Consider the following 13,835-nt stretch of genomic DNA (forward strand, 5'->3'; position numbering starts at 1 on the left):
CTTTAGTCAGAGGTCTCTTCAGATCACTGTAAGACTGACTGCTACTGGAGACTGGATACAAATTTTGGGGAAATAAAGTACCTTTATGATTTATTGAAAATTATTTTGATTACATAAAACTTTAACAAAAAGATAAAAATCTAAAGAAAAGGAGAAAAAAATGTTAACATTAAATTATTTCCATTATTTCTGGAGCTGTAAATGAAGCTCTTCCCGGTCCAACTTTCTGGCCAAAACGAAGAAAAACAGCTGGGATATGAGGAAAAACCGATTATTGGGCCGATTTTCCACATTCAGCGTTTCACTCTGTGGTAAACGGAGCAAAAGAAAAGCACCTGTCATGGAAAATGTGGAAAGGCGAGTGCAGCAAACTTTCCTTCATCTTCCGGGCAGTGGTTCGGATCCCGCAGGGCAGGAAGAAAGAGAAAACAACACCAGGCACTGGAGCAGGGAGGAATACTAATCAGCGTGGAGGTGCGGTTTGGACCGTGGCGGTGAGTGAAGTTACTTCTACCGGATCGTTTCTGTTTTTTTTAAAGCTCTTAATCGTTGTTTTTTTTTTTTTTTTTCCTGTTTCCTGTCGTTGTTTCTCACAGTAACCCGAGTCAACGCCGACAGCGCACTGGTATCGACTTTTACCAACAGGTGTGTGCAGTTCTCACTAATTAGCTAGATCATTTTAGACACTTTTACGTAACTGTACCGACTTACAATTTTTACCCGTTTCTATGCAACCCAAAACAGTCAGTACTCGTTAATGTGGATAGTTAGGGAAACTGCGCGTGCAGTTTGAGGCTCTTGACGTAACGTACGTCAACGTTCGACCGTTGGTGCGGTGATTAACGGCTAATGGTGGGCTTCATTAAACGGGGTTTAATCGCCAGATTTCACAAATCTAAACCGTTTAGTTTTAAATGCCATACGAGCGTTGTAGTCACTTGTGAGTTTGAATCTGTTCTTATTTGCATTATCCACTTGCCAATAGATTTATTAGGGTTGTATATACATTGTGGCAAACGTTGATAAACTGTATTAGCAGCAGTTCTCCTTGTCTTTTGTTAAAATCAGCTGTTACTGGTAGGTGTTTTATCACCCACAAGTTGCCCAACAGGTCCTGATTAACTGTTGGCATTCAAACTATGAGGAAACGGTTTCATAGATTATTCCTGTAAGGTTTCCTTCTAATGAAGCTTTTATGTGAGGTAGGAATATGGCTTACTATAAAACTGATGTTGAGTTTAAGCAAATGATTATGGTGTTGAACTCCACCCTGCTCTGTATCTTTACAGGGTGGGAACCCTCCATGATGGCCAAGTTCATGTTGTTTCAGCCTTCATTAATCAAAACATTTAACCCCAGCGGAGGATGTCTCTGGGATATTTAAATCCTCCTGCTTCTTTTTATGCATTTGTTTTGTTTGTTTTAGGTGGGGAGCTGCATGTCGCGATCCTTTTTCAGAATTTCTGACTAAAATGCTGTGGGAAAATATTTTTTGATCATTTGAAATGTGGTTTAATCGTCATGGCATGAAGCATTCGGTCCTTTTAGTTTTTCTGGCTCTTATAAATGAACCACATTCTGCTGAGTGGAGCTACAAGTTCTGTCAAGCTCTGCAGAAACTTTCTATTGGTATCTTCTTTGCAGGCTCTTGGAGTCTATGTTCCATCCATCAAGTCGTCCCAGTTCTCCTGAGTTGACTGTTCTTAGTTAAAGACACAATGCCGGAGGCTCCTGATTTGATCAACCTGGGCTTCCTGTCTGATTCGGAACGGGAGCTTATCCTGGAAGTGCTACGACGGGATGAGGAGCTGAGGATGGTGGAAGACAAACGAGTACGGTGAGAAGAGACCAGAGAGTACCAAAATATGTTATGTTTTCACAGACAGCACATTTAAACATTGGGGTTCCCTTAATTTCATGTTCCTCTTGTGACACAGTAAGTTATATTTCAAAGATTGCCATAAAAATATTTTTACATCAATGCATTTGCAAGTACTATGATTAATTTCTGTCTTTAGTTGGCTTAACTTACCATTTTCAAATCCATAAATAGTAGTTTTACATTTTAAAAGTCTGGACAAACATGGAAATGCTTTTCTTTTTCCATCCCATCTATGCAAAGCAGGTTGTTTTGCAGTGTGTATGCAAATTGGTAGGATTACAAAAGTACTTTCATTTAGGGAGAAACAATAACATTAAATTCTGACAGGATTTTAACACCAGAAAGTTGAAACATTTTAAAAAACTAAATTAATTGCAATGGTATTATTTTACACATTTTGTTAAAGGAAACATGTTCCTTCCCTTCAACTCTTATGTTTTCATCCATTTAGCAATCATGTCCTTTCATTTCTTCATTCAATTTTCTAACCATCCATCTATTAGTTCACCAATTTTGATAACTTAATGGCTACATTTTAGTTGTCTTTATTCAACAATAACATTCACACTGAAGAGTGCTGGCTTCAGACTAGTAGCATTTAGGATGGTGCTAAATGCTACGTGAGCTTTTAGGTAGCCAAAGAAGATCCATCAAATTTGTTTTCTTTGCTGGTGCAAATTTTCCTTCCACTCAACTTTCTTTCAATATTCCTGGATACAAAACTCTTTGAGAAACAAGCAGTGACTGTTTATGGCTTACTGTTTTCTGGAGCATTAATGATGCAATGTCTGGTCTGTAATTTTTACCTGTGAAGACGGTGTATAAGCTTTGCAGGTGTTTTTATTTACTGTATTTCATTGTTCATGTCCGCTGGTATGAATTAACATTTAACACATCATTAAAAAAACATGAGTCACAAAAAGGAAAAAACATGGACTATAAGTTGCAGACCCAGAACTAGTTTGGCTGGTTCTGGTTCTGCAAAAAGGTACTACTTATATTCTGAAAAATGTGGAAATTATTGGTGTGAATTCTCTATTTAAGTTGGACTTTCATTATTTGCAAACCACAATGATCATATTAAAAAAGGCATGGATTGTTTTAGTCTATAATGAGTTTTACTTTCTGAAGTTGATTCAAAATGTTGAACTTTTCATGTACAACATTCAAATTTTTTCAGATGTATTTTTTGTATAGTTTCTATTTTATTTTTTTTTTATTCTTAACTTTTTCATTTACATTTTCTTTATTGAAAGCACATATACAACACTCCTGAGCTCCCTGTCTGCATAAATGCTTAGTTGAAGTGGTGGTTGTTGGTTATTTATCTCAGGAAGCTGAAGTCAGAGTTGCTGGAGGTCAAACGGAAAGGGGCCAAACGTGGCGGTGAAAGTTACAGCGAGCGGAGCTGTGGCCGATGCCAGGAGCCTCTTCGTCGTCTGTCGGTTTTCTCCAACCAGTGTAAAATATGCAATCACTACGTGTGCCGAAACTGCCAAGCAGTCTTGCCCAATGGATCCTGGCTGTGCAACGTTTGTATCAAAGAAACGTAAGAACTGTTTTGTTCTGTTTCCCTCATTCTTGCATATCTGCTGTCATTGCTATTACTGCATTTCTTTAAAACCACTCCAAAATTTTTTGAATTGCTGTCAGGGGCCACGTAATATTAATCAAAGGGCCACAAACCAACTTCTAGCAGCAGAACTTTGGAACGGGGCTGAGTTTCTATTGCTACAGAAGAAATCAACTATTTTGACAAATGTAAATTTATCAGTTTGTACCTATTGATGCAAATAAGTATCTTTAAGTAATTGATTTTGCAGGATATATTACATTTAGATATTGATGATTTTGACAACCCTAACAGTTGCACCAAATCAATGACTATGATTATGTGGTGACAGAAATACAAAGTTGTCATCAGCATACATAAATACAGTACCTACAGTACCTTTCAATAGGCAAAATGTCAGATTACACAATTCAATAAAAATGCAGGTTATGATGAGATGTTGTACTACTGCACACTCTGATCTGAGAAGAGCAGATAGAAATTGCCTAAAAGTGACCCAAGAATAGAGCCTTGAGGACTTTAAGATAATTCAAAGTGTTCTACACAAAATCAAGACGTTAAACTGAAAACACTTTAATCTACTGCAAAAATTCAACCTTGTTTTGCTACAACTAGCATCAATACCACAGACTTTTATTCAGAAGTTGCATCACCAGCCCCTGCTGCCATGTATCCAACTAGATGTTTATGCCTAGTGAATATAAATTCTTGTTTCCACACTTCTCTGAATGTGTTTGTAATACATTTCAGGGACGTAAAGAAGAGGACGGGCGATTGGTTCTACGATCAAAGAGTTAATCGTTTCTCTATGAATCCTGGGCATGACCTTGTGAGGGTCTCCCTGAAAAAGAGACCAGCAGGTTAGTTAAGAACGAGAACCAGACGTGAGCTTCAGTGGTTCTGTTTCTGGTTCTAACAACTTATTTTATTCATATAGCGAGAAAACGTGAAACGACAGGAGAAAAACTCTTGAGAACTACAGTTCTTCCCCAGCCAGTGCCTCTGCCCAGACAGAAAAATCCACCCGTTAACACAGAGTGAGTCATCATTCTTGTTTTCTGAAGGATTAGTGCAAGGTTTATCACAATGCACAGAAAGGAATATTTCACAACTATTTGTTAAATTTTTATTGGCAGTCAGTCAAGTGAGAATTCAGGATCTATTGCTTCAATGGAATCTCTTGAACCAAAGGATAATGTTTCTGCAAAACCTCTACGCAGTGACACAGAGTCTGCAGAAAACATCAGTATCTTTAGCGCTAAAACTGAGACTGAATCCGGTCGGGCAACTCCTGAGCAACTGAGGTAAATTCACATTTAACGCCGTTTAGACAAGCCTTAAAATAAAAAGTGAAGTGGAAACTGAAACCGTAACTCGTATTATTTACATGTACTTTATACTACTTACCTTAAATTATCTTTATTTGACATCATTTTAAGATCTAACAATCAATTCAAGCATATATGAGCTTTTTACCAATGATGTATAGAAATAGAGACAAATAACTAGAGGTACAGCGGTTTATCAGGCAGCCGATTTCCTTAATTTTGGGAGATGAGAGATCGGCCGATACTTACATGTGTAGGTGATCTCATCTGCCTCTGCAACAGTTTAAAAATTAACCACTGCCTCTTCTGCTCTCCCATGAGAGAGGTTCGACTGGCCCGTCATGTCTGTCCATTCACAGTAAACAATAGTCACCTCACGGTTGCCATCGCAGCAACTTTCTGGTTTAACAAAATTTCAGACAAAAAAATCAGGTTAGTCTTTTTCAAGATCGATTGGCCAGTCATTGACTGATTGCAGTCAGTGCATCCCTAAAAATAACCACCGTTTTTTTCAGTGAATAAATGGGAGCTAAATTATAAAAACAACTCCAAGTTGAATTACAGAATATTTCTAAATATTCACCTGAAATAAGGCTTTAATTTCTGGAATGTCTTAGTAACTTAATAAATCATAGGAATGTTATTTATTTTTTTTTTTTAACTGGTCCTGGTATTTATTTTTCTTGTTTTGTGTTCTTGAGTAGCAGAATAAAGCTGCACATTTCCAAAGCGTTTCTTCCAGTAGATGTGTATTTTCCTGCAGAGCTCACAGCTCCGTTCCCCCCAGCCCGGCAGCCTCCAGTCCAACAGCGCCAGGCAAAACAGATGTTGTCAGAACTGGAAGCGGCAGCTCAAACACCAGCTCTGTAAGGACAGTTACTTCAATCTTAAATGATTGTAATTTTTGTTTTTATATGTGTGTCTATATTTTGCCCATAATACTTTTTTGTCCTGGAGGCTCTGGATGTGAAACCCCTCAACGCGAGCTTTGACCTGGAAGTTGAACGACTCTTCAAGAAAAGCGTGAAAATAGAGCCAAAACCCAAAGGTTAATAATCCCACTTAGAAAAACTGTTAATTACTTTATTATACCCAACTAGCTTCTGTTTATGTCCCATTAGAGTGTTCATCAACACTTGAATTGCGTGAGGAACCAGAGACTTCAATGGGCAAGCGAAGCCGCTCAGTTCCAGGCTTAGACATACAGGTAAGTTGTGAATATAATCCTATATTTATAGAATCTTTATTGTATCGTTTCTTTTTGGTTCTGATCAGGAATTGCTGTCTGTGATGCAATCATTAAAAATGCCTTGATTGGGGCAGTTGAGTACTTGATTGGGTTTGGATGTTTCCACTTTTTGCTTATGCTTGATTATTGCATGTACTCAATAGGCCCATCATAACAACAAATTCTGATATACCTCTGATCTGAGGGGAGCAGATAGAAATAGCAAAAAAGTGACCCAAGAATAGAGCCTTGAGGACTCTCAAGGACTCTTAATATCGCAATACTGTGATGATATTGGTTATCGCAATATTATCGTCATTGTGATAAATGATAATATTGTAATTTTGAGACCATTTGCAAGTAATGTAATAATAATAACAATGGAAGAACACATTTTCTCAAAGATAAATAAACTCAAAATTCTAATCAACATTTCCCGTTCAACAAACTGGAAGACATTTCAAATATCCAAACTAAATAAACTAAACAACAGAAACGACAAATAAATTCAATTATGATGCCTCTGTAAACAAAAATGTCCTTTTAAAAATTAGCATGTTGAGACCAAATCACCAGACTGAAGACTTTTGTTATCCAGTTTTTGGTAGAAAAAAAAGGATAAATAATACAAATGGAAATAGTTTGTTTTAAGTGATTTATTGTGACGGGCATAGTACTTAATATTTATACTTATCTAAGACTGAGTTTTCATAAGTGATAGAACAAACATACATGACCAGAAAGTCAAAGTTTACCCAATTGAACCTGGATCACTCAAGCTGCTGATATTGTAATGAACTTGGCTGTGTAGTGTGACTGTTGTGTTTATTTTTAATTTTTTTATGACCACACAGGAGGATGAGGAGGAGGAAGATATCGATCGCTTGGTTAACTTTCATAAAATGTCGATGGCCAGAAGTACCTCCAGTCTGCAGAGCTCAAAGGTGTTAATGCTCTGACATTTCTTACAGCATGCACAGCTGATATCAGCTGATCTAAATGAGTCTCTTTAACCTCAGAATTTCCTGCCTCAAGTTCGGAAATCCTGAGCTCATCTAGAACGCCTGTTCACTCAGTTTTGATACAAATTATCTTAAAGAAAATGGCAAATTCTTGCATGTTTATACAGGATTTGGATATCAAAAAAACGCAGTTGGTCCTTTAGGAAATGTCCGAGCAGCAGTTATCTAAAAATTAATGTTTGCTTTAAAATGCAGACTTTATTACTGACTCCTCACGTCTGTTTGTGCAGAGCATGATGAGTATTTACAGTGAATCCGGAGACTTCGACAGCGTGGAGGTGAGCGGCGACGTGGTCTTCTCTCTGAAGTACGATGAACACACACAGAGCCTCCACGTGTTCATCAAGCAGTGCAACAGTCTGGCCTACGCCGACGCATCACGGCTCGTTTCCAACCCGTGAGTTTTCAACTTCCAACTGTACGACACAAAAACTAGCGAATAAAATCCTGAACTTGTTGAGCAGCAGTACTGATGGTCTCTGTGCGTTTTTGAAGTGCAAACACGCCTCAGCGATGTTTCCTCAGCTTTGATCAGTTTAGATAAGAGGCTGTTCTGTTTACACAGGGTCGATTCTTGCATCCTTTTGGTGATTAGCTGAACTTCACAGGAAATTGTATGTCAACATTCACCTCAGGAAATGCTGCAGAAGACCAGCAGTTCCTTGGAAAAACCTAAACTTCTTTCATCCTTATTTTTTCTCTTTGTTTTGTGCTTCAGTTATGTGAAATGTTACCTCCTCCCAGACAAATCACGTCAAAGCAAGAGAAAAACCAGCATCAAGAAAAACACCATCAACCCCGTCTACAATGAAACTATGAAGGTGAACTTTGCATTTTAGCTTAAAGAAAATTTCACTTGTTTTTTTTGCACTGCTTGCTCCGACTAATGACCACACCCACTCTGACCTTAGGATCTGTATTTACTTTGCAGATAAGTACAGCTATTGTCAAATATTGATTTTTGGTCCCGCTTTCAGTGGAGGCAGCTGAAACACAAACAGAGCAGCTTACAGGGAAATTAGATGAATTTATATATATATATATATATATATATATATATATATATATATATATATATATATATATATATATATATATATATATATATATTTATTATATATAATTTATATATATATTTTATATATATTTATATATATATATATTTATATATATATATATATATATATATATATATATATATAAATTTGTGTATATTTATATATATATATATATATATATATATATATATATATATATATACACTGTATGTATGTGTGTGTAGTTGTCGAATTTGGCAATCATTAGGTACAAGTTGAGAAAATTTAAATGTTTTGTTTTTCGTCCATGGTCTTTATCGTTACCTCTCCACCAGACAAGCCTTTACAGCACAAACTCAAGGCTCGAGGGCCACATCTGGCCCACCGTAGGTTTCTATGTGGCCCTCTAGACTCCAAATTACTGAATGAATCCTTCCAGTTTTTCACAAATCTGCAAAATTCACACAAAATAAATGCATTTCCATAATTGTTTATATTTTACTGCGTAATTTCTTTAAATTGGTTTAAGTGAGTTTAAGTGACTGCTGCCTCAGCCTTACTTGATGTCAAGTTACAGTCCATAATAGTAATAAAGTCACATTTTATATCATACATCAGCGCAAATATTGAAAAATTAATTACAAAAATTTCTTAATGGACACCACAAAATCTCCCATTTTGATTGCCAAAAAACAAACAAAAAGAAAGCTCTAAAACAGTCACAAAATTCCAGAAGAACAGCTATTTATTAATATTCTAACAGTTTAATTGGTTTTATCAATACATTCTGGCACAACCGGCCCTTTAAGAGCATTTGGATTTTTGATATGGCCCAAGATGAAAATGAGTTTGACACCCGGCTTTACAGGATGTCCACTCTGCCTTAAAAAGTCTTAAATTTGTGTATAAAAAATTAAGACCTTAAATTTATTTTTAAAAATGTAAGTTGGCCTTATTTACGTCATGTTATTTTTTTCTTCCTTTTCTGTCAGTGAAATGTTTGAGTCACCCACTGGTTTTAACTAAATTATTTCAAAAGGTTGGGGCACCTCTAGTTAAATTTATCGGCTATTGGCTGTACGATGTTCATGTTTGCCATTTGCTCTTGCTAATTGGTACATTGCTGCATTCATTCTGTGCTTGAAAAAGTAGGGCACCGTTCCACTTTAATCTGCTTATTTTTATATTTGTTATACATCTGTCAAGTTTCCTGTTTGGCAAGACAGGTGGCTTACCTCACTGAAACCAAATCTACCTAATGGTATAAAGTTGATTTCAAATATGATTTTCTGTTTTTTGTACATTTCTGCCTTGCTACATGCATTAAATTTTACTTTAACTTCTGAAACCTTGAGAAACCCTTCTTTATCTGTTTTTTGGCGTCCAGTACTCCATCGTCCGTTCTCAGCTGGTCAACCGCAGCCTGCTGATGTCGGTGTGGCATAGCGGTCGCCTCAGCCGTAACGCCTTCCTGGGAGAGGTGCAGGTCCCTCTGGACTGCAAAGACCTCGAGTCAGGATGTGAGGAACAAATGGCTCTCATGGGAAAGGTAGATTATAAAGACGATTCTGTCCTGAAACAAGGTTTTCTGGTGGATGATGGGTATTTTCTATCTAGTTTATAGCCTTCCTGTACAAAAACATCTGAAGGGAAAACAAAACTTACAGAAAATGTGTATATAGGTGTTAATATCTCACAGAAATTGAAGTTTGGAAACCAGATTCTTGGTCTAAAGCCTGCTGCTGACCACAGGCCTTTATTTTCACAGTCTGGAAAATTACAGAATTTGATTAAAACAATTTTATTGTCGAGATAGAACATCAATTAAGAAAAAAGAGTTGTAGTTTTCCTGATTGCTATCTTAGCTACACTTAGTTCAAGTGTAGTTCCTTACAAGTAACTTTTCAGCAAGATACCGGATTAATTATTAATTTCTTACTTTTGAGAAATGAGAGAGTACTACTGGCAAATTATAATCTAGTACTTTTTAAGAAATTATTGACTTAAAACAAGCTGTTATTTAGCTAAGAGTTGTTTGTAAGTTAGTTTTATCTTATTGCAAATGTACTAAGACATTTGCATTAGAAATTAGACAAAAATGGTTAGTAAGATTTTCTATTTTTGCAGTGTATCTCAACTAAATGTTGTATCCCTCCACCAGCCTTTTTTTGATCCGTTTATTCACTAACCCATTAGTCCTATCGCTCATTTTATTTATATGTTTACATATATAGAAATATTTGCCTAAAACTTTTTGTCAAGGTTCTTATTCAAGCAACGGGAAATAACTCTAGAACTCAGAGTTTAGAAAAGTCTTTAAAAAATGTGTAAAAACCTGGTATAGTTATTAATCTGTTAAATATCACTGTAAGTCGTTTCCCTTTTTGCCTTAGGTAATAAGTACAGTATTATTGTTTATGCAGGCATCAACTTTTTTTATTAAGAGGCATCGTCAGAAGAGATTTCATATCACTTCAAAATTACTGTCAATTTAGCAACCAGGTCATAGTAGTTCTTTTTTTTTTTTTTTTTTTTTTAAATGCCTCTGAAATAAGATTTTTCTGCCATTAGTCCAAAACTCCCTGCAGTCATAATCTGTCTTCAAAAACCTTTAAAATTACAGGCCACCTTTAAAGATATTTATACTTTCTATTACCTCAGATATTTATGAGTGTCTAAAAGATTGAGGTTTAAACTTAATTTTTCTGTAAATGCAGCTCCTTCAGTCTGTTTCTGTGCCGCTCTTACGTCACTGATGTGGCAGAAACATTGATCAGCAGCAGCAGCTGAATAATGGAGCCAGTAGAGAAATTTGATGTTTTTAAAACAGGAGACAGTCCAGTTGCTCTTCCTCACAACAATACTTGTTTTTTGCTTATATTCATGTTTTGATTCCTAAATGTTTGACTTTTAACAGGTGGGATCGGTTGTGCCAGCTTCACCGTTTGCTCAGTACAAAGGAGAGCTGGTGATCTCACTGAAATATGTCACGCCCAAAAAGACGACCGCAGAGAAAGTCAAAGGTAACGTCTCAGAAACCGGCTTGTTTCCATGCACTTTAAAACCCTTTCTGTCAGTTTTTGTTTCTTATTTTCAGGTAAAAAAGCGCCGCCTGTGGAGAGTGGAGAGCTGCATGTCTTGATTAAAGAAGCGAAGAACCTGATGGCAATGAAACCCGGGGGAACGTCTGACAGCTTTGTGAAAGGGTGCGTTACACGCCTGGGGATGGGAACTGATATCAATTCATTATTGATCCCACTTATCGATTCTTATTGAGTTGCCAAATAAACTCCTTAATTCAAAATATGCACCATGACGTATTTGACTGAAACAAAATTAAAACTTGCTTTAACAATAAGAATCTGTGTGTCAAACATTTTAACATGACTTGCAACTTTCTGCACGCCAACAGTTTTTGTGTTTTTAATATAATAAACAAACCTCGTCTGAAAATATACTAACTGAATGTTGGGGATTATTCATTCAGTGTGGCACGAACATTAACACAATAATGTGGAGGAGTTTATTGTTACCTGGGACTTTTAAGCAGAAGACGCTGTGATCAGAGTCACTAATGTTGCTGTGAACTGTTTGAGGATGACGGAGGTATTTGCTCCTTTCATTGTGATTAGAGTTATGACCATGTTCCAGTCGATCATAGTTTTGTCTTTTCTTGAGAAATCTAAAGATATTTTGGAACGTTTCCGCCATGATGTCATCTCGGATATTTTCTCATTTAAAATACGGAGCATGTACGACACGTCATCACGCAAATGCATTACAGGAACCGATCAGTGGATAAATTGAACTACTGTGAACCGATTCTTGATTTCCATCCTTTATAGTTGAATTGATGACAATTATGAAAACATTTCTTAATTAACTGGGTTTGTATTTGTGGCTCTGCAGGTACTTGTTCCCGTCTAAGACGAAGAGCGCAAAGAAGAAGACCGACATCGTGAAGAAGAACCTGAACCCCCAGTATAACAGCACGTTTGTGTACAAAGAGCTGAGTCTGGAGCAGCTGAGAGAGATGTGCCTGGAGCTGACGGTGTGGGACAGAGAGGCCATGCTGAGCAACGAGTTCCTGGGAGGAGTCCGCCTCAGCTCAGGAAAAGGTAAAAAACTAATGTTTCTGTTTTCAGCTTCAGAAGAAAATCTTAAAATAAACAACAGAACTTCATCAAGTTAATCATATTAAGCGTTGTCAGGAAATGCTAGCAAATCCTGATTCATACTAAGAGACGAACAGCATTTTAAAGAGGTGGTATTATGTAATATTTACTTTGTTTTAGCTTTGAATTATGTTATTTCCTCATCTAAAACACACCTGAAGTGTTTCCTTGATTCTCTAATGCTTGAGCATCCTTTAATGTCCATGGCAACCATTCAGCTGTGTAAAACACCTTGATGGACTTGAATCAGCCTTCAAGGTGCAGCTCCACATCTGAGCCGCAGTTTTCAATCTTCTGAGCGTTCCCCAAATCAGCTCCTTCAGACTAGCCAGCAGCTTTTGGCAAACACCTGGTCGAACTTCTTTTATAATGAGCTCATTATATGAACTACATCTTAGTTCAACACTGGTAGAAACGTAATGGAGGAGCAATGTCGTGAAGAATGTTAAATTACAAAGTAAAATTTATAAAAATGCTGTATACCAAATTACTTAAAATTACAACTGTAGGTCGCGTAGTTAAAACAGATAAAAAATGTCATTTTAATCATTTTAATATTTAAAGATGAGCTCTTTATTTGTGGATAATGGAAAGAACATTGTATATATTGTATCTCTTAATTTTCCAGTTAGGTTTCCTGTAAGATCATCACTACTTCACTTTTTTCCCTTGTGTGAATATAATATGAGTTGAAGGAATTTTCCATCTTGGATCATAACGGATGCCGTGTAATCTTCACACTGCAGGCGCTGTGAAAATAGGAAAACAGGAAGTGGAGCTGGAGTCTGTGGGAGAGGAGATCAGCCTGTGGCAGAAGATGATGCAGTACCCCGACTCGTGGGCAGAGGGCACTCTTCCACTGCGTTCCTCAATGGGAAAGACGAAGGGTAAATGAGGACAGAGCTGAAAATGATCTGATGTGATAAGCCCTGGCCTCTGAGACAAACTGGAGTCTGGATTCATTGGAGAAACCAAACTCATCTGACCAGAAGCTCAGCTGCTGCAGTTTCAGTGCCTGCTCACTCCTCTCTCTCTGTCCTGGACTCGGCTTAATTCACCAACTCCTGATTGGTGTTACTATTGAAAATGTACCAAACCTTCACACTTAGGCACTTTTTTTCAAACTCTGACTGCATGTATTACTATTTAAAATAATGTAGGACACAGAAGTTTTTTAATTTTTCACCATTATCTTTAGAATTTCTTACAGAAGAACACTATGAAGGAAAACAATTATAAACCGGTATTATGGAGAATTTCTGGGTTTGGATGAAAACCACCGCTATGCTTTATTCTTATTACTTTTATATTTATAGAACTTCAATTAAACCCCTTATTTGAATAAATTAAATGACTAAGTTTATTAAGATTTTGTGTGGAGTTATCAGTCACATCTGTTGAACCAATAAAAGTTAAACCCATCGTGTTCTTGTCTGCACTCCTTTCTATTTGCGTCCAACTTGGGATGGAAACATTTAAATGACTTAGTTACTTGTTGATTTGATTATTAAATTAAATTTAGCTCAAACTGATTAATAACATCCGTTTTAGACATTGTGGTAGTTTCCGTATGAACGTCTCTGTTCATGA

At 36.7% G+C, this 13,835-nt stretch overlaps 1 protein-coding gene across 4 annotated transcripts; it reads left to right on the top strand.

Moving 5' to 3' along the window:
- The first annotated feature begins 255 nt into the window (after positions 1–255).
- LOC129360791 (synaptotagmin-like protein 4) lies at positions 256–13,667 on the top strand. 4 transcript variants are annotated; one of them, XM_055031202.1, is made up of 18 exons: positions 256–494; positions 597–645; positions 1,645–1,837; positions 3,216–3,431; positions 4,206–4,315; positions 4,393–4,492; positions 4,592–4,759; positions 5,547–5,649; positions 5,741–5,831; positions 5,905–5,990; positions 6,866–6,955; positions 7,264–7,430; positions 7,752–7,854; positions 9,458–9,619; positions 10,988–11,093; positions 11,168–11,276; positions 11,980–12,188; positions 12,992–13,667. In XM_055031202.1, the coding sequence occupies exons 3-18, from the start codon at positions 1,719–1,721 to the stop codon at positions 13,138–13,140; spliced, it is 2,088 nt and encodes a 695-aa protein (XP_054887177.1). In that variant the 5' UTR covers positions 256–494; positions 597–645; positions 1,645–1,718; the 3' UTR covers positions 13,141–13,667. The 4 variants fall into 4 exon arrangements, with proteins under 4 accessions (XP_054887177.1, XP_054887181.1, XP_054887178.1 ...); XM_055031206.1 differs by lacking the exon at positions 4,592–4,759 and having other exon boundaries at positions 257–494; XM_055031203.1 differs by lacking the exons at positions 256–494; positions 597–645 and adding an exon at positions 816–940.
- Positions 13,668–13,835: the final 168 nt, after the last annotated feature.

This window comes from Poeciliopsis prolifica, unplaced genomic scaffold (assembly GCF_027474105.1).
Source record: "Poeciliopsis prolifica strain line A6 unplaced genomic scaffold, Auburn_PproV2 SCAFFOLD006, whole genome shotgun sequence".
Lineage (NCBI taxonomy): Eukaryota > Metazoa > Chordata > Actinopteri > Cyprinodontiformes > Poeciliidae > Poeciliopsis > Poeciliopsis prolifica.

Bases quoted from the DNA above. Each gene is read 5' to 3' on its own strand.
- LOC129360791 (XM_055031202.1), top strand. From the start codon at position 1,719: ATGCCGGAGGCTCCTGATTTGATCAACCTGGGCTTCCTGTCTGATTCG. The intron at 4,493-4,591 runs GTGAGTCATCAT...TTTTATTGGCAG, and splicing joins AATCCACCCGTTAACACAGA to TCAGTCAAGTGAGAATTCAG. The intron at 7,431-7,751 runs GTGAGTTTTCAA...TTTGTGCTTCAG, and splicing joins TCACGGCTCGTTTCCAACCC to TTATGTGAAATGTTACCTCC.